At 47.4% G+C, this 27,510-nt stretch overlaps 1 protein-coding gene and 1 pseudogene across 8 annotated transcripts in view; both read left to right on the top strand.

Moving 5' to 3' along the window:
- EMID1 (EMI domain containing 1) overlaps positions 1-27,510 on the top strand; it is a 48,862-nt gene that overhangs the window by 9,376 nt on the left and 11,976 nt on the right. For 5 of the 8 annotated variants that reach the window (XR_005786999.1, XR_005787000.1, XM_040463768.1 and 2 more), the window contains exons 4-13: positions 7,544-7,627; positions 8,747-8,808; positions 10,788-10,908; positions 11,112-11,162; positions 11,246-11,335; positions 12,112-12,267; positions 13,207-13,296; positions 13,441-13,493; positions 13,979-14,041; positions 14,148-14,192. Coding sequence is in view for 6 of the 8 variants with exons in the window: in XM_040463768.1 (XP_040319702.1) it covers positions 7,544-7,627; positions 8,747-8,808; positions 10,788-10,908; positions 11,112-11,162; positions 11,246-11,335; positions 12,112-12,267; positions 13,207-13,296; positions 13,441-13,493; positions 13,979-14,041; positions 14,148-14,192 (815 nt within the window). In the remaining 2 variants the exon portion in view is untranslated. Of the gene's footprint in view, positions 1-7,543; positions 7,628-8,746; positions 8,809-10,787; positions 10,909-11,111; positions 11,163-11,245; positions 11,336-12,111; positions 12,268-13,206; positions 13,297-13,440; positions 13,494-13,978; positions 14,042-14,147; positions 14,193-15,816; positions 16,146-27,510 lie in introns of those variants that run through there. The other 3 variants (XM_040463771.1, XM_040463772.1, XM_040463773.1) reach the window with 2 other exon arrangements.
- Positions 17,132-17,299, top strand: LOC121022693 (uncharacterized; annotated as a pseudogene).

Below are 27,510 nucleotides of genomic sequence, written 5' to 3'. Positions count from 1 at the left end.
CACTGGGCACACCCGGGCCCACTAGTGAGGCGTGGCTGGTATGCACACAGTCAGGGCCTGCTGTCCCATGGGTGTTGACCGCCTAACTCTCAGGACCCCTGAAGGAATTTCATACATGCTGCATAGCTCATGTCTTGAGGCACACCATCCCAAGCCTTTCCTCCAAACTTGGGGAGAACCCGTGTGGACATTTCCATTGGATATGGTAACAGCACATGGAAGCAAAGCACCCCTTAAGTCTGTGAACTGGCCCGGTTGGGATGGTTGTATCCATCTTGTGGGTGAAGAAACTGAGGCTCAGGAAAGTGATGGGTATACAGCTCCTGAGTGGCGGTCAGGATTTGAAGGCTGGTCTGCCTGGCCTCTCCCAGGGCCTTAGAGATGGGCCACCACATGTGGAGTGTGTCGCAGGCAGAGGGAGCCCTTTCACCCCACCCCCCTTCTCTGCATGCAACACGGGTGGCTCAGGGCCCAGCACCCAGCAGTGGTACAGAGGACACAGCCCAGGCCTCCCTGCACCCTGGACACATGGTTACCTGGAGAGCCCTCTCTCAAGGGCACCTGCCTCTCTGCTAAGCAGTCTGGATGGCTCCCACCCTCACTACCTATCTGAACTCAGTGAGAGAAGCTGTCAGAACCAGCCCAAGAAGCACGCCTGTAGGCACATCAGTGGAAAGAGGCATTCAGGGCCCCCAGAGCAGCACATTAATGTGAGCATCAGTCACAAGACATACTCTGATTCCAGAAACACGAACGTGTGAGACATGGCCTCTGAATCAAGAGAGCGTGATGCTAACAGAAGTCACCATTCATAGGTGCTTCTTGAAAGATTTACATGCTTCGCCTCCCTGGGACCCCACAAGAGTCCTGCTTCATAGGATGGGCAACAGAGGCCCAGAGAGGTGGAGTCACATGCCCAGAGTCACACAGGGTGGGGGGTAGAGCTCACGACAGAGTGGGGCAGGGAGGGGCCTGGCAGATTTCCTTGTGGGGTTGGGGAGTCTCCAGTTCCGGTAGGGGTGGCCAGAGGGAGTGGGGGAGCTGCCTGATGCCCAGCAGGGGTCCTGTACAGAGAGGCAGCTGCCGTGCCGGTGTGGGAGGGCAGACATCAAGGGGAACCAGGAATGGGACCCTCCCCTCCCTGGTGGGAGGAAGAGGGGCCCAGGGGGCAGGAGGAGAGCCAACAAGGAGGGCTGCTGCCAAAGAGGACACAGAGTAGCTGGTCGGGGGGGAAGTAAGTCCCCAGAGTATGGGGGCCACCTGGGCCTAGCGGGCCTGAGCCAGGCAGGGCCTGCCCGGACAAAGGCCACTCTGTCAGTGGCTTCCCTCCCAAGGGCAGACCTTCCCAGGTCTGTGGGGCCATCATGGAGCCAGTGAGGGCGGAGGACAGGTGGGGGCAGCTCCCATGCCCTTGAGTCCCACAGCTGGAGGCTGTGTGTCCAGAAACCAGGATCAAGGCTAAGGTCTCTGCCAATGGCAAGGTTGGCGTGCAAGACGGGGGCTGGGCTAGGCCAACCCTGACATCTGCCATCTCCTCTTTCAGGGCCTCCAGGTCCCAGCCTGGGATGGACGTCTCCAGGGCTTCATGGGCCAGGCCATATCTGCCACACACCAGCTGTGTGCCCTTGGGCCAGGGACTCCCCATACATTGTGCAAGTCATTGTGCAAGGGCACCGGGCAGAGGGGGCGGGGTGGGGACTGCAGTGCAGGTGGCCCGTATCTCGTGCCCATTCAGAGGGAGGAATACCTTCTCTAAAGAGCACCAAGCTGCTGTGTGCTCTTGTAGAGCCTGGGCTCTCCCACACTAAACTTCTGTGTTCTCACTTGTGAAACGGGCAGGGTACTAGAGTCTGCTTCCCAGGGATGTTTCAAGGATGAAATGAAGCCATAAAGACCCTGCAGTGGCACGGCAGCCCGTGGTGGGCACTATGTGATAACCAGAGACAGGAAGGGCCTCTCCCACACACACACCGGCAGAGCAGACTAAAGAGATGCCCAGGCCTGGATGTTCTGGAACACTGCTCTTCTGGGGTCCTGGGAATGAGGGTGGGGAAGCATGAGGACATTGCAAGCCCAACCCAGGCCGTGCCCTTCCTCTGACAGCTTGGTTGAGGCTGAGCCCCACCCCCCCCCCCAGCAGTTTCCCTGGCTGGTAACTGCCCTCATAGTCTGCCCAGCCCTGTGACATGGCCCTGGGGCCACAGAGCAGTGTCACCAGAGCAGTGTGGGGTGACATGAAGGAGGAGAGGGAGCACCCATCATTCCAGAATTCAGATCTAGATCAGCTGTGCTCTGCTGTGTGATCTGGGGCAGGTCACCCTACCTCTCTGAATCTTGTCTCTATCTGGAAGTCACCTGGGATTGAAAAGTGCCCACCTTGTACTTTATTATGAGCATCTGAGACTCATGCCTCGAACACAGTGGATATTCATAAATTTATATCTTCCTCTCCCCCTTGGCCCCTGTGCTGGGGATTCTGCGATGGCTCTCTGGGACTGTCCTGCCTCCCACCTCTGAGATTAGTTTCTCAGTCAGCTGCTCAGCAAACAGGCCTCAAGTCTGCAGGTTCTTCATTCACTCGTAGCTCTTAGCCCTGGCTTTCTCATCTTCAGAATGGCAATGTTCACTCTGGGATGATGAGTGAGGATGTTCCCTGATGTTCATGACAACCTATGAGGAAAAGACTGGAATAGGCCCCGTTTTACAGATGGGGTAACTGAGGCTCAGAAGGGTATTCACCTGGACCTGTCACTCAGCACGGGACCTGTCTGATCAAGCCTCTACTAATGCCTCTTGGCCTTGGGAGGTGGGACTAGATGGAGGAAGGGAGCCTGGCTGAGTCTCACCTGGCTGCCCACTCCCACTGGAAAACTTTGAGGAAGGGCCAAGGCCGGATGCACTGTGTCTGCTGGTCCTGAGCCCCTGGTGGGCTCTGCTGAGGGTAGGGCTGCTGTGGCCTCCGTGTTATTCTGCCTCTGGGAGGAGGGAGTCCTTGCAGACAGATTTTTCACCCATCAGCCCCATTGTTCAGGCGATGTAAGTGAGGCTCAGAGAGGGTGTAGATCTCATCCAGGGTCACACAGCAAATAAGCTTTATAGCTGGGATTCTCAGAGCTAGGGCTCTGACCTGGGGTCTGCAGCTTCCCCCTGGCTCAGACCCTCCCGTAATAATAATGATGAGGGGAAGGAAAGCGTCCGCTGTCTTCCATGCCGGGTACCATGACTCACACCCACCGGTGTCATGCTACCTATCATGCCATGATGCAGAAGGTCCAGGTATGGAAATTGAGGCTGGGAGAGGGAAATGCCTTGCTCAAGGTCACATCCCGATTCAAAGTCCATCAGTATGACCTGGGGCCAGGATTTTTCTTTTGCAGGAGCATTAGCTGAGGATTTCCAGTAGGGGAGTATTCAGACAGCTGGGGCACCATGAGACTGGTGGAAGCCAATCTCAGCCCCAGTTGCTTGCTCCCTGATAGAAAAATCGAGAAGCTGCCTCACCCTCCTCTCCCATGGGATCCCCTGCAGCTAGGTGACCTGTTTGCCCCTCACTGTTCCACTGTCCTTAGCACACATGTCCCTTCCCCATCTGTGGACTCCCACAGCCCTTCTATGATGGGGTACCAGAGAGGGAAGAAGTTTTCCCTAGGTCACACAGCAAAAAAGCTTAAGAACAGACCAGAGGTTCTGGCCCAGGTGTTGCCTGGGCCCTGGGCTTCTCCACCATCCAGGGCCAGGCCCTTCCTGCACCTATCTTTCCAGCCCTAACTAGATGCCAGTTACAGTGCAAAGTTTGTGCTTTACTCTGAAGATTCAGGATCCTGTGGGCTCAGTGCTGCCCGAGTCTGCCACCCATCTACTCCACTCCTGTCTGGAAGGTCCAGCAGCCCCTGTCTTCTGACTCCCTGCCTGTCCGTCCTTCACCCCTAGCTGGGTGGCTCCCCTCTCCACCTTCCTGACCACCCCAGTGATGTGCTCCAGCCTTGCCCTCACTCCATCTTACCCCTGGCCTACACTGGCCTTCTCTCCCACCCCACAGCCTGGGCAGCAGCTGTCCCCTCTGCCTGTGAACCTCCTGGAGCTGCCACCTGGCTACGGTGGCCCCCGCCTTGCCATCACTACTCGTGTCTCTCCAGTGCCTGACGTACAGTGGGCACATGGGAAATGAATGGGAACCTCCTTTTACCCTGAAGAGAGGGCCAGGCTAGACACAGACTGAGGCTTCCCAGAAGCCAGCTGGAGGGTTCTTGGAGCTCCTGGCCCCATCCCTGACCCCATCTTTGGTTCAGGCCAACAGCAGCAAATATTTACATTTGCAAAGTAAATTCCCAGGACGACACCTGGACTGAGGCTGGGGAGACTGCATCTCTGTGGCTGTGGTCACTGGACCCAGCAGACCTGTGGGTGGCTCATGAATGAGGAAGCCCCTCTGCTGGCCCCTGTCCTGGAAGAGAAAGCCAGAGATGAAGCCCAGGGACACTCGCAACTTCTCACACCCACATTCCCAGTGTAGGGTGGCGTTTGAATCCCCACATCCCTACCTCTCTGTGTGGGCAGACAGCCTCTCCTTTCTGGGCCTCATGTTCTCATAAAGACCCAATGAGAAGGGGCTTCTTAGCTTAGCCCTAGTGGTGGGCAGGGGGAAGGGGAGCTGCTTATGGGGGCACAGGGCTTGAAACTGTACCTGATGCTGTCCTTGTGCAGATCAAGGCAGGGAGTGATGAGAGTGTCATGGGGGGAGCTTTGGTGGGTACCCTGGTCTGTCTGGGAAGGCTTCCTGGAGGAGGTGATATAGGACTGGCAGCTGTGGGGAAGGGGGTAGGGAGGCAGTGTGTGTGGTACTGGCAGAGACCTCCCAGGTGGTGGGAAGTAGCCCACAGTCAGGTTTCCCAGAGTGAAGCTGGGGTTTGTGGTCCTGGAACCCAGCCTGGAGCCCCTGAGAGGGCAAGGTTAGGGCTGAGGGGTGGAACTTCAGGACAGACCACCAGGCTGGGGTCTGGGGGACTTTCAGCCCACTGGGGTCTGCTCCAGAGGTCCTGGCCCGACACCAGTGGGAAGGATATGATACTTTTGGATGACAGGGGACCTTGTCCCAACCCTGGGCTTTTTCCCTACTGGGATTTGCTGTGCGAAAGGGCCATTTTACAGCCTGATTTGCCCCTGAAAGTAGTTCTGTCCACTTACCAGAATTTGAAGTTTTAGGGATTGTTTTTGTGAATCCTGAAACCAAACCAATATTTTCTGGGTTTGTTTGGGGTTTTTTTTTAGCAGTTTTGTTATTTCTTTAAGTATCTTCCTTCTTTCCTTCCTTCCTTGCTTCCATCTTTCTTTCTTTTAAAATTTTCACTTGCCATCACTTTGAACCAGTTACATCTATGCTGATGGTCAGACCATGTTTTCATTAGTTTTTCTAGTTCTCTCTGGCGTCCAGTGAAATGTACGAAAGCAAATTGGTTGAAAAAGAATTTCCAACCACAAGTGCATAGATTAGTAACTCAGGGAAGCCTTCGTGTGACATTAGAACATTTATGCTCATTTTCAAGACCATTGTGTCTGCCGTCCACATTATTTTGCCCTTTGTTTTGTTTGTTTTACATTCATTTTGGGCCTGTGATTCATGCATTTGTTAACAGAAGGTCTGCTGAGGCCACTGAGGCCCTACTATGCAACAGGCACTTTTCCAGGCCATTCATGGGACAGACTAGGTCCCTGCCCTGGTGGGGCTCATGTTCCAGCCAGTGGGGTGGGTGACTGGCCGTGAACTGGGGAACTGACACAGTACATGTTAGAGGGTGGCAATGCCATGAAAAAAGGGGGAAACAGCAGGGTAAGTGAGGAGGCCGGGCCGGGCAGATGCTCTGCCAGACTTCATCCCAGAGAAAACCCAAACTTCCATGAGGTTGGAGAGACAGCAGCTTCCTTTGGTTGACTTCCTGAAAAGAGTAACAAAATGGCCTTTTACATCTTCACCTGGGAGCAAAGAGGACGAGGAAGGCTTGGCGAGCCCATTCTCCTCCAGAGCCAGCATTCCTACAGGTGCCAGGCCTCCCTGCCTCCACCCAGTGGGCTGACTCGAGGTGCCAGGTGGCCCAGAGGTCGAGCCCTGGAGTTAGGCTAACCTGAGTTCAAGTCCAGGCTCCAGCCGTCTTGGTTTCCCCCCAGAGAGATACTCATATTCACTCGTCCATTCATCTGAGCACAGGGGACAGAGGAGCTCTGTGCCTCAGTTTCCCATCTGTAAAGTGGAGGTGGTACTAGCTACCCATTTATAGGGTTCCGTGAGGATAATGAGTTAAAAATGTGTATGTGAAGTGCTTACTGGAATGTGCCAGGCCCAGAGTAAGTGCTAGCTGTTAAGTGTTAGCTGTTACAACCTACCATGTGAGATTGAGCTGGGGTGTGTAGAAGACTTAGCATTGGCCTTGGCTCACATGGCATTCCCCCCACCTTGCCCCGATCCCTGCCCCCGGTCCTGGGCTGCCAGCCCACCTTCCTCTGTCCTGGGCCAGATTTATTCCCTGCCATGGGGCAAGTCCCAGGTCCCCAGGGAGGGTGAGCGGGAGATGCAAGGCCAGTCTGAGCAGAGGCCCCATAGTGGAACAGGGTCTGGCCGCCTCCCTGCTGGGGGCTGGCCAGAGACACCCGTCTGGTTTGAGTTCCCGGCGCCGCACTCCCTGCACCAACCCGCAGCCTGGCTCAGAGCTGCCAGGTCTGTGCCTTATTTGGGCCTTTTTTCCCCGCCCCCCCCCCCAACCAGATGGCACTCTGTGGCCTTAAAAGGCAGGCCTGGGGGGCGGTGGGGGGGGGTGGGCAGAGAAGGGCAGTTGCTACTGCTGGCTCCAGAGCCCCTCCAGCTGTACCCCTGCCCCTGGCTCGGCCAGCCCATCCCTCTGGCTGTGGGGAAAACCAGGCCCCCAGAGCCAGACCAGCCAGGGTGGCCGCTCTTCATAGGGGTGGTGGCAGAGTAGAGCACAGCCCCCCTTGCCCTTCCCAGGCAGCCAGCCTCCCTCTGGTTTTCATTTAAAACCAGGGCGGGTTCCACTTCAGTGTCTTCTTACCAATTGGGGCAGGGAGAAGGGGGACAGCCATGTCCCAGCTGCCTGCTGTGTGCCTATGTGTGCCCAGGGGGCCCTTTGTATACATTGCCTTCCTCAGGATCACACCAGCCTGGGGCGTGTAGTAGCCTTATGACTCCACTTTACAGATGGGAATATAGGCGGGTCCAGAGAGGACAAGTCATACAGGTCAGCAAGTAGCAGGGCTGGGACCCAACCTTGCATCTGTTACCTCTAAGCTCTTAACCCATGCAGCTTGCTGGGGTCATTGGCCCCTACCTGCTGCCAGCCCGCTCCCCAGTCCCATCAAGTTGGCAGTCTTGTTCCAGTTCATCCCAGCTCTTGCTGTGTGACCCAGGAAAACTGTCCCACCTCTCTGGGCCTCTGTCTCCCTCTTCACCAGGAGGGGTAGGGATCCTGGCCGGGGCCACAGTGGCACATGGGGAATAGTGCAGGCCGGCGGGGCTCTCATCAGTATCATCCCTCAGTTTCAGGTTCCGCTGGCTTCTTGGAGCCTGGCTGGTCAGGCAACACCATGCGACGGATGGCACTTAGGCCCACAGCCTTCGCAGGTGGGTCCTGGGGCAGCTGCTTGGGGTCCCCCTGGTTTAGGAGAGGCCGGGCGGGGGCACAGGCAATGTGGTGATGATCCTAAAGCCAGCTGAGTCCAGCAATGGAGGGTCAGGGAGAGCACCCACCCTTGCCCACCCCAGCCTGGAAAGAAAAGTGAGGGGTGGAGAGAAAGGGCCTAGAAGGAGTCTGACCTGGGCCCAGCACCCCAAGACCCATGACCCCCAAACTCTTTTGTGTGTGTGTGTGATCCCCAGACTCTTGTAGACGTGGGCCCAAGCCGCCAGTCCTCTTTTTATTTAAACTATGCTTTTCTCCGCATCTGCAATGAGTGAGGCACTGCGCCAGGTGCTTTCCATTGTCAACCCATTTCAATCTCACAGCCCCAGGACGGCATCATTGTCCCCATTCTAAAGAGGAGGAAGCTGAGGGTCAGAGAGGAGACGCGCCCTTCCCAAGGCCCCATAACCAGGAAGGGGCAGCTCTGGGACTCGACCCCAGACTTTGTGCTTGTCAAGAACTCACTGCACCCTTGCTCTGAACTCAGTGCCCTCAGATGTGAAGTGGGGTGACATTCGTCGTAACACATGGGATCCTGGCGTGGACTGGAGAGATGAGCCCTTAAAGCACTAGTCCCCGTGCACCGCAGCTGGCAGGTTCTGGAATGGGCCAGAGCTGCTACCGATAACTTAGGGGTATCCCTGGGGAGGCCCGAGGAGCTGGACGGTGGTTGCGGAGGCAGAATCAGAGGGTAGCGCCTCTGAGCCAGCTCAGTCCAGGTTGTGATGTGTCAGTCCCCAAAGCTGGCAAGCCCAGGCCAGCCCTGCCCAAGGGGAAGCAACAGGATTTCCTGCCCTGGCTTCCAGGGAAGGAGTCATCTTGGATGTAAAGGTTGCAGGAGGTGGGTCCCTGATTCTGCTCTGGAGGATCTGGAGCCAAAGGAAACCCTCAGGACATGGCCTACCTTGAACAGGCTATAGCCCCTTCTCCTGCATTGGGCTATCTCATGGTTTGGGGTCATCAGGTGTCCCATTGCCTCCATCCTGCCCCCCAGGCGTTGAGGGGCTCCATGGGGAACCTGTGGTGCCTGGCCCCAGCCCCGGCCTCGTCCCTCCCTGCAGGTTGCCTCAACTGCAGCAAAGTATCAGAGCTGACCGAGCGGCTGAAGGTGCTGGAAGCCAAGGTGGGTGAGCAGCTGCCCCTCCCCTGGCCTCCCCACCTCCTCCCTGCACCCCTACACCGCATCCACTCATGATTCCCATTGCATCTCTGAGCTGAGCTTCAACACCCAAGAGCATGTGACCTCCCTACCAGGCACCCACCATCCTCCAGAACAAGCTGGCTTCCCCTCTGGGCCCTTCCCCAGGAAACCTGCTCACAGTCAGATCGCCTGGCCTGCTCTTCCTCTGGGAGGCCTACGAAGCTCCCTGTGCACCCCCATCTCCATGCCAGCCAGATATTTGTAGACCCCACCCCCCCAGAGCCCGTGGCTGAGTCTCTTATTTGCCCTGTCGCCTTTGCCTTTTATTCCCCTCCACCACCATAATACTATCTTCCCAGTTTCCAAAGCAAAACGTCTGCACATCCCAAATTATCTCAAGATACAAAGGTTTCAGCAATTAAAAAGCAAGACATTCTAAGTTTAGAAACATGAATAGCTCAGAACTGTGAAAAACCTACCAGAAAACCATCTGCAGCAGTCACCTATGCCCCGAGAGAGAGCAACGGTCAATATTTAAGCATCTTTTCTTCCAGATTTTCTTTTCTTTTTTTTTAAGTTTACTTATTTATTTTGAGAGAGAAAGAGAGAGCGTGCACAAGCATGAGGGGGCAGAGAGAGAGAATCCTAAGCAGGCTCTGCACTGTCAGCAGGGCTCAATCCCACGGACCATGAGATCATGACCTGAGCAGAAATCGAGAGTCAGACGCTTAACCAACTGAGCCACCCAGGAGCACCACCACCCCCCCCCCCAGATTTTCTAAGCACACGTAAAGACATACATGTTTTGTCTGCATATCCTTTCCTCCATCATTCTCTCCTTAGGGAATTTATCTTAAGGAGAGTAGATAGATGCAAAGGTGGTTACCAAAATGTTAATGATTAATAGGGAAGGGGCGCCTGGGTGGCTCAGTTGGTTAAGCATCTGACTTCGGCTCTGGTCATGATCTCATAGTTTGTGAATTCGAGCCCCCGCAGTGGGCTCTGTGCGGACAGCTCAGAACCTGGAGCCTGCCTCAGATTCTGTGTCTCCCTTTCTCTCTGCCCCTCCCCAACTTGCACTCTGTCTCTCAAAAAAATAAATAAATAAAAATTTAAAAAATAATAATAATCAATAGGGAAAATTGAAAACCAGATGGCAGAGGGAGTGGTTGCATAATTAGCATAATACCAGACAGCCGTTCACAACACCTCCGTTTTGTAACATGAAAAGATGCCCCTGAGGTATCAAGGGGGAAAAGGAAGTTTCTGAACAGCATGTGCTAGAACCCCCGCTAGGAAGTGTGGGAGCTCCGGGAACCCCACACTGCTCCCCAGGCTTCCTCCCAGGAGGAGCCGGCATGAGGGGCTCAGTCTCAGGTCTGGGGTGTGGTTCTTAGTTCTGGGTCTGTCCGGGAGTTTCAGCTTTTCTCTGGACAGGACCACACGACCCCTGCCCCCTGGTCAGTGAGCATTCTGGCCCCTCTATAATCCCAGGTCAGAGGCTCAGCGGACACCACTGACTTTCAGAGGCTCCCCACACTGGGTCCCAAAGTGGTTTTGTATACACCTCGGGGCCTCTATTTCATGTCAGACCTTCCCAAACTTCCCTCAAAATTTAGTAAAAATCCTCCCAGCCTGTAGTACTTGAATAGACCAAGAGGAGTTTCATGTTATTTATGCAGCTTAGCATAGGAAAGACCCTGTGGCCCAGCAAACATGGTGACACAGAACTCCACTTGGGTGGCAGTGATGGTGTATGATGGCTTTTTTACGGTGACGAATTGTGTAGTTTGAAAACCACAGTCACTTCTGATGAAGTTCTGAGCCTCTGGGAGGTGGGTCTCCACTCCAAGCTGGGCTATGCTGGCTGCATGGGCCTCCTGCCCCCAACACGGGGGCCCCTCGGCTGACCTGCCCCTGTTGAGACCCTGGTACCTACCTGTCTTTTTCTTCCTCTGCAGGTGGCGGTGCTAACTGTCACTGAGCGGGCAGTGCTCCCGACCCCAGCGGCACCCGGGGACCCTGTCCCACTCTGGGGCTCCCCAGCTGCCCGGGGTAGCCCGGGAGATGGAAGCCTCCAAGGTGAGTGGGTCAGTAGGGGCAGTGTGTTGGGAATGAATCAGGGGAGTGAGACTCCAGTCCCCGCCCTGCTGCTGACTCCCAGCTTGACCCCTTTCTGGGCCTGAGGGGATGGGGCGCAGCACCCCAGTACCTCCTGTCGTACACACTGGAGCTGGAGGCAGGGACCCTGGATGACACTGACCCCTGTCTACCCCCTGCCCCAGGGCTACCAGGAGCCAGAGAGAACGTGAGGGCCCCGCTGCTCCCTCGAGAGGGTAGGTGCTGACTGGGGGACGAGGGCCAGTGTCAGGGCAAGAGCAAAGTTGGAGCTTCCAAGCTGATGAACTTTCTCCCCCAGATCGAGTTGGTGGCCAGGGGCTTCCTGGGCCCACTGGCCCCAAGGGAGACACTGGCAGCCGGGGCCCAACGGGGATGAGAGGCCCACCAGGTGAGTGCCCACAGCACTGCCCCTACCCCCAGCTTCCCAGGTCAGCCCTGTCAGGTGAACCCTTACTTGGCCAGAGGTAGCCTGGGCCCCTTCCACCCACATGTCTCTCAGCTCATCACCCCTCCACTCACACCTGGGCTCCCCAAAACCCTCTTTTGCATTCTCTGGACCCATGCTTCCTGGGCACCTACCACAGCAGGCTCTGAGCTGGGTACTTGGTGGGGTCAGACCTGTCCATACCCTTCTGATGCTTCCAGACCAGCTGGGAGGAGAGGCAGGCAGAGGAGAAATAGCAGTGTCCCCCACCATGTGACCAAGGTTGTTCTGGGGGAAGTTGTAGGTATGGAAACCCCAAGGAAGGAAGCCTAGACCCAGCCTGGGTGGGGTGGGGCATGGGAAGGGCTTCCTGGGGAGTGACATCATAGCTGAGGCCTAAAGGATGACTTGGAGGGGACACCAGGCAGAGCAAAGGGAGGACTGATGGAGGGAACAACTCATTCAAAAGTCTGGAAGGGAGAGAAGAGAACATTCTGGAAACCAACATTTCCTAAGAACCTGCTGTATACCAAGTGTCCATTGTCCTAAAGCCCCTGAAGAGGGCTGTGTTCATCCCCTTAATAGATGGCCAGGGAGGTCAGGGCCAGGACCGGCCTGAGCTTGTGGCCTCCGCAGCCATCGTGTACCCACTCCCCCAGGCTGCCTTGTTCCACCCCCTTGCAGCCACCCTGGACCTCCCTGCCTCTCATACACCCAACAACTCCCTGGTTCCATTGTAGGTCCTCAGGGCCCCCCAGGAAGCCCTGGCCAGGCTGGAGCTGTGGGCACTCCTGGAGACAGGGGACCTCCAGGTCCACCAGGGCCTCCTGGCCCCCCTGGGCCCCCTGGCCCCCCAGCCCCTGTTGGACCACCCCATGCCTGGAACCCCCAATATGGTAAGTCCCTTGGGGTCATGACAGATAATGGTGGGAGTGGGGGCAGGGCTGGCATAATGATCATCCCATTGTCACTGCCATCTACCAGTCACCCAGTCCTCCAATAGTGCCATTGTCCTCTTCTGTTCTCCAATGAGGAAGACTGAGGGCCAGAGAGGAGCGATTACATAGCCAGAACATGAGAGACCAGCTTCAAACCCAGGCGTCCTCCAGAGCCTGTGCTTAGAATTACCAGCATCTGGCCCTCCTGCCAAGCCTTGGAGCTGGCGGTGATCCAGCCCTCAGAGTGCTGGAGAGCCCCAGGCCTGATGGCAGGAAATGAGTTCTGTGCTCCCTGACCCTGTGCTCAGAGAGCCTCCTCCACCCATCTGGACCCAGACATGTATCCTTGACCTCCTCCCCAGGCTGACCTACGTGTGTGCCGCCAGTGGTCAGAAGCTAGGAGTACCAGGTTCAATCATACCTGTGCCGTATCTTTGGTGTATGACTGGGCGCCATTCATTCCATCTCACCACTCCTCCCTCTCCAAGCCTCAGTTTTCTCATCTGTACAATGGGGAGAGTGACTGCACAGTTCTCCCAGAGCTCCATGACCCCCATGCACAGAAGCCCGGCACAAAGTAGATGGTCAATAAATGGTAGCTGTTATTACTATTCCCATTTGACGTGTGGCAGTATAGGCTCAGCAAGGTGGAGGGTCTTGCTGAATGTCACTAGCCAGAGTGCGGTAAGGTTAGAACCCAGGCCTCCCTGCTTCCTGGTCCCATATGACCAGCTCTCTCCACACTCCCCACCCTTGGAGCAGGTGTCCAATGGCCCCGCCCACACTATAGTTTGTCCCACAGGGTACTCAAAGCTGGCTTGGCAGAGGTATGGCAGGTAAAGACTGACTGCCCTATCCCAGCCCAGTCCTGCTCACTCACCATCTTTCCTCCCCCAGGGGACCCATTACTGTCCAACACCTTCACTGAGACCAGCAGCCACTGGCCCCAGGGACCAGTCGGACTCCCAGGCCCCCCAGGGCCAATGGGTAAGTTGAGTCCAGGCCCAATGTAAGGGGTGGGGTCAGATGATGGCAGAGTGGCTAGGGCTGTGGTCATCAGGAGGGAGTGGATAGTAGACTTACTGGTATTGTACTCTGTTTGAGTCCTGAGGATATCGTGTCTTATTCCAGGTCCCCCTGGACTTCCTGGTCCCATGGGCATTCCTGGGAGTCCTGGACACATGGTGAGTAATTCTCCAAGTGGTCCCACTCATCTGTCCATCCATCCACCCACCCACTATCAGTCCACATATTCATCCATTCACCCATCTACCATTCATTCATTTGTTCATTCATTCAAGCATTTATTGAGCACTTAATATGCAAACTACTTTCAGTAAATCTTTTTATTCAGTCATTCAGTTCATGTAAGGAAGAGCAGCACATACAGCCAAGAATGATAGAGGTTCTTTTTTTTTTTTTTTTTAAAGGGCTGCCACCAGCACATGGCAACTTGCAGATCAGGGGTAGGGACTCTCTGACTCCAGGGCCATAACTCTAAACCCTGAAATGTATAAACTGCCAGCTGTATGCCAGGCACTGGGAGTGTGGTAAAGAACCCAGAGGTCCAGGCCAAACTGGGACTCCCTCCTCGACCCCTGTGCCCCCCAAGTCCTTGCCCACCCCACCCTGCCTCAGTACAAAGCTGAGGCCCTGTCTTGTTGCTCAGGGACCCCCAGGCCCCACTGGACCCAAAGGAATCTCCGGCCACCCAGGAGAGAAGGGAGAGAGAGTGAGTACTGAGGCAGCCCCTGGTGGAGGATTCTGGGGAATCCTGGGATCCCTGGGTCACACCCACTCCAATAGCTGACTCTATACCTCTCCTCCCTCCCACACAGGGACTGCGTGGAGAACCTGGCCCCCAAGGCTCCATGGGGCAGCAGGTGAGTGATGCTGCCCACCCTGCAGCACCCCTACAGGATCCCACAGGCTCAGACCCCTGCTCTGGCTCTACACACTGAGACAAGAGCTCCTGACCCCCTTCCTCTCCAGGGCATGATCCATCCCTCTCTTTCCTTACCTCTGGGTCCTGTCAGCCTCTTAGTATCAGGCCATATACCTCTCCTTCACTCGGGCTCTGTGTCCCTGTAGCTGTTTCTCTATCTCTTTCTTTCCTCTGTGTCTCTGACACTCTATATTTCTTTCACTCTCCATCTTTCCAACTATGATTGTTGATTTGTCTGTTTCTCCCTTTAGTTTGGTCAACTTTTGCTTTGTGTGTTTTGAAGTTTTGTTATTAGGTGCATACATGTTCAGAATTTTAATGTCTATGAAATGAATATTTTTCTCTCTGGGGATACTCCTTGTTCTACATTCTACTTTTTTTAATTAAAAAAAATTTTTTTACTGTTTATTTATTTTTGAAGAAGAGAGAGAGACAGAGTGTGAACAGGGGAGGAGCAGAGAGAAAGGGGGACACAGAATCCAGGTTCTAAGCTGTCAGTACAGAGCCCGATGCGGGACTCAAACTCACAAACCATGGGATCATGATCTGAGCCAAAGTCAGACATTTAACTGACAGCCACCCAGTCACCCCAATTCTACCTTTTTTTAAATAAAGTTTTTTTTATTGACTTTTTTGTAGAGAGAGAGCGCATGTACACATTGGGGGGAGAGGTAGAGGGAGGGAGAGAGAAAGAGAGAAAAAAAAAAAGTCTTAAGCAGGCTCCTGGCTCAGTGCAGAGCCCAACAGAGGGCTTAATCTCATAACCCTGAGATCATGACCTGAGCCAAAATCAAGTTGGATGCTTAACTGACTGAGCCACCTAGGTGCCCCAATAAAGTTTCTTATTTATTTAAGTAATTTCTGCACTCAAAGTAGGGCTCAGACTCACAACCCCAAGATCAGGAGCCTCATACTCTTCAGACTGAGCCAACAAGGGTATCCTCTGCATTCTACTTTGATACTAAAACACACCAGCTTTCTTACACTTAGTGTTTGAATGGTATATCTTTTTCAATACTTTTGCTTTCAACTTTTTCTATTTAAAGTATACCTCTGGTAAGCAGCATATAGTTAGGTCTCTCTTTTTTCTTAACTGCCTTGACTGTGGAGTTCATTTACATTTATTAATATGGTACTATTTACGTCAACCAGCTTGCTATTTGTGTTCTATTTACTCCATCTCTTCTTTATTTTTTCCCCCCTTTATTCTGCTTTCTTTTGGATTGAGTACTGTTTACTCCATTTTATCTCTACCAATGACTTTGTGTTATTTTTTCACACTTGTTCTAAGGATAACAAATACATCCTTGACTTACCACAATTAACTTGAATTAATATTATACCACTCCACGTCTGAATAGGAATGTTACAACTGTATAATTTGCCTCCTTCTGACCTTGTGCTATGACTGCCATATATTTCACTTCTGCATTTGTTATAAACCCCACAATACATTGTTGTTATTGCTTTAAACAGTTGACTTTGAAAGAAGTTAAGAAAACAAAGAAAAATTGTCTTTTACATCTATTGATATATTTATCATTTCTAATGATTTCCTGTAGCTCCAGATTCCATCTGGTATCGTTTGTCTTCAGCCTAAAGAAAGAATGCCCTTTAGCTCTGCTTGTATGAGTCTGCTGGCAACAAATCCTCACCGCTTCTGTCCAAAACTGTCTTTATTTTACCTTAATTTTTGAAAGATATTTTAAATTGGATATAAAATGATAGCTTGGCAGTTTTCCTTCCTTTTAGCACTTTAAAGATGTTGTTCCATGGTCTTCTGGCTGAGAAAATTAGCATTTCTCATGAGAAATTGGCTGTGGTTCTTGTTGTTTTCCTTGTACATATCTTTTTGCTCTGGCTTTTAAGATTTTCTCTTTAGGGGGGCGCCTGGGTGGCGCAGTCGGTTAAGCGTCCGACTTCAGCCAGGTCACGATCTCGCGGTCCGTGAGTTCGAGCCCCGCGTCGGGCTCTGGGCTGATGGCTCAGAGCCTGGAGCCTGTTTCCGATTCTGTGTCTCCCTCTCTCTCTGCCCCTCCCCTGTTCATGCTCTGTCTCTCTCTGTCCCAAAAATAAATAAACGTTGGAAAAAAAAAATTAAAAAAAAAAAAAAGATTTTCTCTTTAGGGGTGCCTGGGTGGCTTAGTCGGTTGAGCATCCGACTTCAGCTCAGGTCATGATCTCACGGTTCGTGAGTTCAAGCCCAGCGTCGGGCTCTGTGCTAACAGCTCGGAGCCTGGAGCCTGCTTTGGAGTCTGTGTCTCCCTGTCTGTCTCTGCCCCTCCCCCACTCTGTCCCTCTCTGTCTCTCAAAAATGAATAAACGTTAAAAAAAATTTTTAATAAAAATTTTTTAAAAATTAAATAAGATTTTCTCTTTACCCTTGGTTTTCAACAGGTTGATAATGATGTGGTTGGGATGATTTTATGTTTATCCTGCTTTGGGTTTGCTAAGATTCCTAGATCTGTAAGGATTTTTATTTTTGTTAGTTTTTTTTGTTGTTGTTTAATTAATGAAATTATTTCTTAGAGCATTTGGGGGGGGGGGTTCACAGTAAAATTGAGCAGAAAGTACAGAGAATTCTTATATACTCCCTGTCCTCACATATACACAGCCTCCCCCCACTATCAACATCTCGAATACAGTGGGACATTTGGTACAATCGAACCCACACTACACATTATTATCATCCTGAGTCCACAGTTTACATTAAGGCTCCCTCATGGTGTTGTACATCCTACAGTATCGATGGATGTATACTGTTATGTATCTACCATTGTAGTATCATATAGAATAGTTCACTGACCTAAAAATCCTTGGTGCTCTGCCCATTCGTCCCTTTTTCCTCACTAATATGCACTTAAGTTTCCTCCATATATCGCTTCTCGGCCTTTTGGCTAAGATCAAGTGTAGTTTCCTCCATATCTTTTCATGGTTTGATAACTCATTTCTTTTTAGCTGTAAATAATTTTCCATTGTATATACCACAGTTTATTTATCCATTCACCTACTGAAAGACACCTTTCCGAGTTTGGGCAATTATGAATAAACATACACATGCGGGTTTTTGTGTGGACGTAAGTTTCCAGTTCATTTGGGTAAATGACATTGAGTGCAATCACTGGATCATATAGTATGTTTGGTTTTGTAAGAAACTTTTTTGTAAGGGGCATCTGGGTGGCTCAATGGTTAAACGTCCAATATCGGTCAGGTCATGATCTCATGGATCGTGAGTTCAAGCCCTGTGTCAGGCTCTTTGCTGCCAGTGCGGAGCCCACTTCGGATCCTCTGTCCCCCTCTCTCTCTGCCCCTCCCCTACTGATTCTCTTTCTCTTTCTCTCTCTCTCTCAAAATAAATAAACTTTAAAAAAACGCTTTTTAAATAAGAAACACACCTTTTGTGTGTGTGTATGTGTGGTGAGAACACTGAAGATCTCTGTTAACAAATTTCAGTTATACAATGTAGTATTATTAACTCTAGTCACCATACTAAATATTAGATCCAAAGAACTCGGCCATGCTATAACTGAAAATTGATATTCTTTTATCAACCTTCCCCATTTCCCATCCCCTGCCCCAGGCCCTGGGATCCACCATTCTACTCTGTTTCTCTGAGTTCAACTTTTTTTTTCTTAAAATCCACATATCCTTCTTATCATTAAGATTCCATCTTTTTTAAGGATGAATAATGTTCCATTATATATATACACACACACATATACATACATACCACATTGTGCTTATCCATTCATCCATATCTTGGCTTTTGTGAATGATGCTGCAGTGAATATGAGAATTCAGATATTTCTTCAAGATAGTGATTTTTGTTTTCTTTGGATAAATACCCAGAAGTGGGACTGCTGGATTGTATGGCAATTCTATTCTTAATTTCTTGAGGAACCTCCATTCTGTTTTCCATAATGGCTGTATTAATTTACATTCCCACCAACAATGCACAAGCGTTCCCTTTTTTTTTTCACATCCACACCATTTTTTTATCTTTCTCTCTCTCTCTCTCTCTCTCTCTCTCTTTGATAATAGACATCCTAACAGGTGTGAGGTAATATCTAAAATTGTGGTTATGATTTGCATGTCCCTAATAATTAGTAATCTTGAACATCTTCTTACATACCTATTTGCCATTCGTATATCTTCTTTGGGAAGATGTCTGTTCAGGTCCTTGCCTGTTTTGAATTGAGTTATTTGTTGGGTTGGGTTTTTTCCACTTGAGTTGTATAAATTCCTTATATATTTTGGATATCAACTCTTGTTGGATAGGTGGTTTGCAAATATTTTCCCCCGTTCCATAGATTGCCTTTTTTTTTCCTTCCCTTTCCTTTTTTTTTTTTTTTTTTTTTTTTTTGAAAGTGAGCAAGCAAGTGGGAGAGAGAGGGAGAGGGCGCCCAATGATGCATGGCTCCATCCCATGACCCTGCATCATGACCTGAGCCAAAATCAAGAGTCCAACGCTCAATTCACTGAGCCACCCAGGCACCTCTGTGCAAAAAATTGTTAAATTAGTTTTCTTATTGTTGAGCTTTAAGAGTTCTTTGTGTATTTTGGATAATAGTCCTTTATCAGGTGTGTCTTTTGCAAATATTTTCTCCCAGGGTGTGACTTCTCTTATTCTCTTGACATTATCTTTTGCAGAGCAGAAGTTTTTAATTTCAATGAATTCCAGCTTATCAGTGATTTCTTTCATGGATTGTGCTTTTGGTATTGTTTCAAAAAGTCATCATGAAACCCAAAGTCATCTAAGTTTTCTCCTACATTATCTTCTAGAAATTCTATGGTTTTGCTTTTTGCACTTCGATCTGTGATCCATTTTGAGTTAATTTCTGTGAAGGGTATGAGGTCTGTGTCTAGATTAATTTTTTTTAATTTTTTAAAGTTTTTTAAAATTTATTTTGAGAGAGAGAGAGAGCATGCATGCATGGGAGGGGCAGAGAGAGAGGGAGGGAGAGAGAATCCCAAGCAGGCTCCACACTATCAGTGTGGAGCCTGATGCGGGACTTGAACTCACAAACCATGAGAGTTCAACCATGACCTGAGCTGAAATCACGAGTCAAACACTTAACTGACTGAGCCACCCAGGCATCCCTAGATTATTACTTTTTTTTTGCCTGTAAGTGTCCAGTTGTTCCAGCATCATTTTTGAAAAAGATTATCTTTGCTCCACTGCATTGTCTTCATTTCTTTGTTGAAGATCAGTTAACTATATTTATATATCTGGGCTCTCTGTTCTATTCCATTTATCTGTCCATTCTTTAGCCAATTGCACAATGTCTTGATTACTGTAGCTTTATAGTAAGTCTTGAAGTAGGGTAGTGTTAGTCCTCAGACTTTGTTCTTCTCCTTCAATATTGAGTTGGCTATTCTGACTCTTTTTCTTCTCCATATAAACTTTAGAGTTAGCTGATCAATATCCACAAAATAACTTGCTAGAATTTTTATTGGAATTCCATTAAATCTATAGATCGAGTTGGGATGAATGACATCTCGAAAATATGGAGTCTACCCATCCATACATATTTATTTAGTTCTTTGCTATCTTTCATCAGAGTTTGGTGATTCTCTTCATATAGATCTTGTATATATTTTGTTAGATTTATACCTAAGTATTTCATTTTGGGGAGTGCTAATGTAAATGATAATGTGTTTTTAATTTCAGGGGCACCTGAGTGGCTCAGTCGGTTAAGCATCCGACTTTGGCTCAGGTCATGATCTCACAGTTCATGGGTTCAAGCCCCACGTCCGGCTCTGTGCTGATGGCTCAGAGCCTAGAGCCTGCTTAGATTCTCTGTGTCCCTCTCTCTCTGCCCCTCCCCTGTTCGCCCTCTGTCTCTCTCTCTCTCTCTTTCTCTCTCTCTCTCAAAAATAAGCAAACATTTAAAAAAATGTTTAATTAAAAAAAATAGATCTAGGCCTACTCAGATTGTGTATTTCTTCTTCTTTTGGCAGATTAGGTTTTTCAAGGAATTGGTCTAGTTCATCTAAATTACCAAATTTGTTGGCATAAAGTTGTTGATAATATTTTATCCTTTTAATGTCCAGGGGATCTGTAGTGATGTCCCCCCTTTCATTTCTGGTGTTAGTCATTTGTGTCTTTCTTTTTTCTCTTTTAATTATCCTGGCTAGGGGATTGTCAGTTTTATTGATATTTTCAAAGAACCAGCATTTGACTTTGTTGATTTTCTCTATTGATTTTCTGTTTTCAATTTCATTGATTTCTGCTCTAATTTTTATTATTTCTTATTATTTCTTTTATGTTGCTTACTTTGGATTTAATTTACTCTCCTTTTCTCTACTTTTCTGAAGTCAAAGTTTAGCTTATTGATTTTAGATTTTGTTTTTAAGCTTGGTTTTTTTTGAGAGAGAGAGAGAGAGGGAGGGAGGTCATGAGCAGGGGAGGGGCAGAGAGAGAGGGAGAGAGAGAATCCCAAGCAGTTTCCATGATGTTAGCATGGAGCCCAATGCAAGGCTTGATACCACAAACTGCAAGATCGTAACCTGAGCTGAAATCAAGAGTCAAAGGCTTAACCAACTGAGCCACCCTAGTGTCCCAGATCTTTCTTCTTTTCTAATATATGCATTCAGTGCAATACATTTCCACCTAGGCATTGCTTTCGATACTCCCATAAATTTTGGTAAGTTGCAATTTTATTTTTATGTAGTTCAAAATATTTTTAAATATCTCTTGAGATTTTTTATTTGACCCATGTGTTATTTAGAAATCTGTTGGTTAATTTCCAAGTATTTGGGGAGTTTCCAGTTAACTTTCTATTATTAATTTCTACTTTAATTCCATTGTGACTTAAGAACATGCATGGTATGATTTCTATTGTTTGAAATTTGTTGAGATATATTTTATGGCCCCAAATGTTCCATGTGAGCTTGAGAAGAATGTGTAATCTGTTGTTGGATGAAATGGTCTATAGATGTCAATTGTATCCAGTTGATTGATGGTATTGTTGATTTCAACTATGTTCTTTCTTTTTTTTTAATTTTTTTAATGTTTATTCATTTTTTTGAGAGATAGATAGAGATAGAGCATGAGTGGGGGAGGGACAGAGGGAGAGAGAGGCACAGAATCCAAAGCAGGCTTCAGGCTCTGAGCTGTGAGCACAGAGCCCAACACAGGGCTCGAACCCACTAACTGTGAGATCATGACATCATGACCTGACTTGAAACAGCACTCTGAAACTGACTGAGCCACCCAGGCGCCCATCAACTATGTTCTTTCTGATTTTCTGCCTGACTACATTTGTCTGTTTCTAGCCAAGGTTGTTAGAGTTTCCAACTCTAATAGTGGATTCATCTATTTCTCCTTGCAATTCTATCAGTTTTGGCCCCGTGTATTTAAAAAAAAAATTTTTAATAATTTTTTTAATGTTTATTTATTTATTTTGAAGAGAGAGCACAAGTCGGGAGGGGCAGAGAGAGAGGGAGAGAGAATCCCAAGCAGGCTCCATGCTGTCAGCACAGAGGTCAATTTGGGGCTCGATCTCACAAACCATGAGATCATAACCTAGGCTGAAATCAAGAGTTGGACACTTAACTGAGCTACCCAGGCACCCCTTCGCCTCGTATATTTTGATGCTCTCTTGTTAGGCACCTACACATTAAGGATTGTTGTGCCTTCATTGATCACTTTATCATCATTATGTATTGCCCCTCTTTATCCATGAAAGTTTTCCTTGCTCTGAAGTCTGTTCTGTCTCAAATTAATATAGTTACTCTCATTTTCATTTGGTTAGTGCTAGAATGGTATATTTTTTTCTATCCCTTGGCTTTTTGTGTGTCTTTATATTTAAAGTGGGCTTCTTCTGGACAACTTACAGTTGGGTCTTGTTTTTTTTATCCACTCTGACAATCCTGTCTTTTAACTGGGATATTTAAACCATTGGCATTTAAAGTGGTTATTAGGTTAATATTTACCGTATTTTTTACTGTCTTCTATTTGTTGCCCTTATTCTTTGTTCCTATTTTTGTCTTCTACAATTTTTCTGCATTTTGTGGTTTTAAGTCATCATTTCACAGGATTCCATTTTCTCTCCTTTCTTGGTACATTGACTGCACTTCCTTTTTTTTTTTTTTTTTTTTTTTTACTTCTTGTAGTTGTTTCCCCAGAGTCTGTAATATGCATTTACAACTAATCCAACTCTACTTGCAAATAACACATTACTGCTTCATGGTTAGTGCAAATACCTTATAATAAAATATTCCAATTCTTCCCTCCTGTTCCTTGTATCATTGCTGTCATTCATTTCACTCATATATAATCATATGTAAATCTATCTATCTATACACACACACAGATATACATAGACTCACATGCATAAGCCTATATGATCAAATATATTGTTGGTATTACTATGTTGAACAAAGTGTTTTCTGTTAGGTCAGTTAAGAATAAGAGAGATAAAAGTTTCATTGGGTTTTTACCTTCATTTATTCTTTCTCTGATGCCCTTCCTTTCCTTATATAGATCCTGAGTTTCTGACTTGTCACTTCCTTCTCTTTGAAGAATCTCTTTTAACATTTCTTACAAGGCAGATCTACTGGCAAGAATTCCCTCAGTTTTTGTTTTTCTGAGAAAGTCTTTCTCCTTCACTTTTGAAGGATAATTTCACAGGGTACAGAATTCTAGGTTAGCGGTTTTATTCTTTTAACACTTAAAATATTTCACTATGCTCTCTTCTTGCTTGAATGGTTTCTGAAAAGTTGGATGGAATTCTTATCTTTGCTCCTCTAGATAAGGTGATGTTTTTCCTCTGGCTTCTTTCAAAATACTTTTTTTGGCAGGAGGTGGGGGGCACCTGGGTGGCTTAGTCAATTAAACATGTGACTCTCGATAATCAGCTTAGGTCATGATCTCATGGTTGTGAGATCGTGCCCCACATCAGGCTCTGCACTGAGCATGGGATCTGCCTGGGATTCCCTATCTTTCCCTTGCTCTCTCTGCTCCTCCCCTGCTCTTACTCTCTATCTCTCTCAAAATAAATAAATAAACATTTATTAGGTATAAAAATACACTTTCTTAAACTTTAAAAAAAAATAATCTCTACAATCATTGTGGTGCTCAAACTCACAATCCCCAAGATCAAGAGTCGCATGCTGTACCAGCTGAGCCAACCAAAGCGCCCCTTTCAAGATACTTTTTTATCTTTGATTTTCTGAAGTTTAAAGATGATATGCCCAGGGTGTAGTATTTTGGGGCGGGGTGGGGGGGGTGGACATTTATCCTGCTTCGTGTTCTCTGAACTTCCTGATCTGTGCCTTTGAGAAAATTCTCAGTCATTATTGCTTTAAATACTGCTTCTGTTCCTTTCTTTTTCTTTCCCTTCCCATCTTCTCATTACATGTATGTTATACTTTTTTTGTGATCATCCTATCATTCTTGGATATTCTATTTTTCTTTTTTTCAATCTCTTTTCTTATTGCTTTTCAGTTTGGGAAGCTTCTAATTGTCATAATTTCAAGTTTAGAGATTCTTTCCTCCACCATGTCCAGTCCACTACTGAGCCCATCAAAGGCATTCTTCATTTCTGGTACAAGTTTTCAATCTCTAGTATTTTCTTAAACATATATGCAAGTTTTTAACCTGAAAAATCTAAATATTAATATTAAGTCATATATTCATGTGCCCAACACCAAGCTCAAGAAATAGAACCTTATCAGTACCTTTGAAGCCCCCCATGTGCCCCTTTTGAGTCTTTCTCCTTGAAAGGTATCTTTATTTTTATATTTTTAATTATTATTTAAAAACTTTTTTTTAATTTTTGACATTTATTTTTGAGAGAGAGACACAGAACATGAGCAAAGGAAGAGCAGAGAGAGAGAGGGAGGCACAGAATTCAAAGCAGACTCCAGGATCTGAGCTGTCAGCACAGAGCCCAACACAGGGAAACCCATGAACCACGAGATCATGACCTGAGTCAAAGTCAGATACTCAACCGACTGAGCGTCCCAGGCACCCATGAAAGGTATCTTTAAAGGGAATGTGAAGGGTGCCTGGGTGGATCAGTCAGTTAAGCATCCAAGTCTTGGTTTCAGTTCAAATCATGATCTCACAGTTCATGAGTTTGAGCCCTGTATCAGGCTCCATGTTGACAGTGCAGAACCTGCTTGGGATTCTCTCTCTCTCTCTCTCTCTCTCTCTCTCTCTCTCTCTCTCTCCCCTCCCCTCCCTCGTGCTCTCTCTCCCTCTCTCAAAATAAATAAATAAACCTAAAAAATAAATAAATAAAGGAAATGTGAAATCTTGGCCAAGAAACTGAAGGACTTTATGACTACAGGTAGTGTTTTGTTATTTTTCTTGCTGTAGGTAGAACTTTAGGGAGGGGACAGTCTGGGATGAAATTCTGTTGAATTTGTATTTCTGGAGCATGGTTCCTGATACTAGAAAGAAAGGCCTTTGTTAGGCCTGAAATATTTCTTTTTTTCTTTTCTTTTCTTTTCTTTTTCTTTTAGAGAGAGAGTATGCATGAGCAGGGAAGAGGGGCAGAAGAAGAGAGGAAGACAATCTTTTTTTTTTTTCTTGGAGAGAGACAAAGCATGTGCATGTGTGTGTGTGCAAGCCAGGGAGGGGCAAAGGGAGAGAGAAAGAGAGGGGGAGGGGTGGGGTGGGGAGAGGATCTTAAGCAGTCTCCAAATTCAGTGCGGAGCCTGACACAGGGCTCGATCCCACAACTCTGGGATCATGACCTGAGCCGAAATCAAGAGTCAAACACTCAAATGACTGAGCCACACAGGTGCCCTGTGGATTTAAGTATTTCTTAAGAGGCCTGGGAAAAATGTGATTACCCTTAGCTAACAGACTTTATGAAGAGGACCTTCGACTGAAATCTAGCATTTCTTTTTGATTTTTAGAATTTTCATCTCTCTGCTCACATTATCCGTGTTGTCAATTTTTTACATTAAAATTAATGGAAATTTAATTTAGAATATTAATCATAGTGTTTTATTTGCTAATTCCTGGTGTGATAATTCCAACATCCATGCTATATCTGACTCTAGTTCTAATATTTACTCACTCTTTTAAAACTGTGTTTTTTGCCTTTTAGTATGCCTTGTAATTTTTGGTTAGAAGGTAAACATGAGGTACTGGGTGAAAGGCCTGTTTACTCCAGTAAAGAGTAATGTAGTGGTAATGTACTCCAGTAAAGAGTAATGTGAGGAAGCATTCTGTAGTCTCATGGTTAGGTCTCAGTCTTTGGGTAAGCCTATCTCCCTACATTGTTAACTTCACCAGTGCCTCTTAATTTTGTTTTGTTTGTTTTCTTTCCCCTCAGGTGGGACAAAGTGGCTAGAGCTGGGATATTTCTCTTCCCCCATGTGGAAGGCTAAAGCTAGCTATAGTTGGGCATTTCCCTCCCCCTCCAGATCGGTAGGCTCTGATAAGACCCCAGCAGGTTAAACTCTGATAAAATAGTTTCTCCTGAGGGCAGGCCTTGCTGAGAGCAGAATGCTCTGGTGTGTTTCAAGATGGTACCTTTCCCCCTTCCTGCTGCTGAAAGCAAGAGGAGATTTTTCTACAGCATTCACTATAAGGACCTGACAGAGCTCTTGAGTAAAACTAGCAAAGATGTGAATATTCTCCAAAATCTGGGTCCCCCTGGAATGGTTAACTCTCAGAGTTGTCCACACTGAGCCTTTGGCAATTTGTCAATACATGTGGGTTTTCCTACCCTGGTGCTGGTTCCCAAGGAGGCTTATGTTCAGTAAATTATAATCCACCTCCCTTCTTCTTCTTCTTCTTCTTCTTCTTCTTCTTCTTCTTCTCTCTCTCTCTCTCTCTCTGCAATTTGGGGGGCAGTGCTTTGTCCTGTGACCTCACATCTTTGATGGTTCTAAGAAGAGTTGTTGATTTTTCATTTTGTTCAGTGTTTTATTTGTTATTAGGAAAAAATGGTGACTTCTGAATTCCTCATGTGCCATACCAGACACAAAAAATCTGTTTTGTTTCATTTTTTTTTTTAAGTCAAATTTAGGGAAAAATTGGTTAATATTTCTCCACATTTTTTCTGTTCCTGTACTCTCCTCTCCTTTTGTGATCCTAATTATATTTAATACTCTCTCATGAGTCATTGAGTCTCTGTTAACTTTTCTAAAAATCTTTTTTCTCTTTGTGCTTCAGTTTGAGTTATTGTCTTGACCTGTCTTCAGGTTAACTAATTCTTTCTTCTGTTATGGCCAATCTTCCGTTAATCTCAGCTACTGCATTTTTTCTTTCAGGTATTATCCTTTTCATCTCCAGGATTTCCATCTGATGCTTTTTCACAGTATTCACAGATCTCCTGAAATTCCCCGTCTCACCACCACTATATCAGTTCCACTACCTTCTTTAACATGTTTATCGCAGATACTTTAAGTTTGTATTTAAATTCCAGTTAATTAGCATCCAGTGTAATATTAGTTTCAGGTGTACAATATAGTGATTCAGCACTTACAAACAACACCTGGTGCTCATCCAGACAAGTGCCCTCCTAATCCCCATCACCTATCTCACCCATCCCCCCACTCCCCTTCTGGCAGCCATCAGTCTCTTCCCTATAATTGAGTCTGTTTCTTGCTTTGCCCCCTCCACCTCTCTCTCTCTTTTTCCCTTTTGCTCATTTGTTTTGTTTCCTAAATTCTACATATGAGTGAAATCATAAGACATTTGTCTTTCTCTGACTTAGCATTATAGTCCCTAGCTCCGTTCATGTCATTGCAAATGGCAAGATTGCATTCTTTTTTATGGCTGAATAATATTCCATTGTATGCATACACCACATCTTCTTTATCCATTCATCAATCAGTGGACACTCGGGCTATTTCCATAATTTGGCTATTGTAGATAATGCTGCTGTAAATATCAGAGTATATATATCCCTTTGAATTAGCATTTTTGTATTCTTTGGGTAAATACTCAGTAGTGCAATTGCTGGATCATAGGGTAGTTCTATTTTTAAATTTCTGGGGAACCTCCATACTGTTTTCCACAGTGGCTGTCCCAGTTTGCATTCCTACCAGTAGTGTGAGGAGGTTCCCCTTTCTCTGCATCCTCACCAACACCTGTTGTTTCTTGTGTTGCTGATTTTAGCCATTCTGATAGGCATGAGGTGGATATCATTGTAGTTTTTATTTGGATTTCCCTGATGATAAATATCACAGATATTTTATTTTTTATTTATTTTTTTGAGAAGATGCCTGTTTTCTTTTAATGTTTATTTATTTTTGAGAGAGAAAGAGCACAAGCAGGGGTGGGACAG

Source organism: Herpailurus yagouaroundi, unplaced genomic scaffold (assembly GCF_014898765.1).
Source record: "Herpailurus yagouaroundi ecotype Mexico unplaced genomic scaffold, PumYag 428, whole genome shotgun sequence".
In the NCBI taxonomy this organism is placed as follows: Eukaryota; Metazoa; Chordata; class Mammalia; order Carnivora; family Felidae; genus Herpailurus; species Herpailurus yagouaroundi.
Note: the sequence above shows the minus strand (reverse complement) of the source record. Positions and strands in the feature narration are given on the sequence as shown.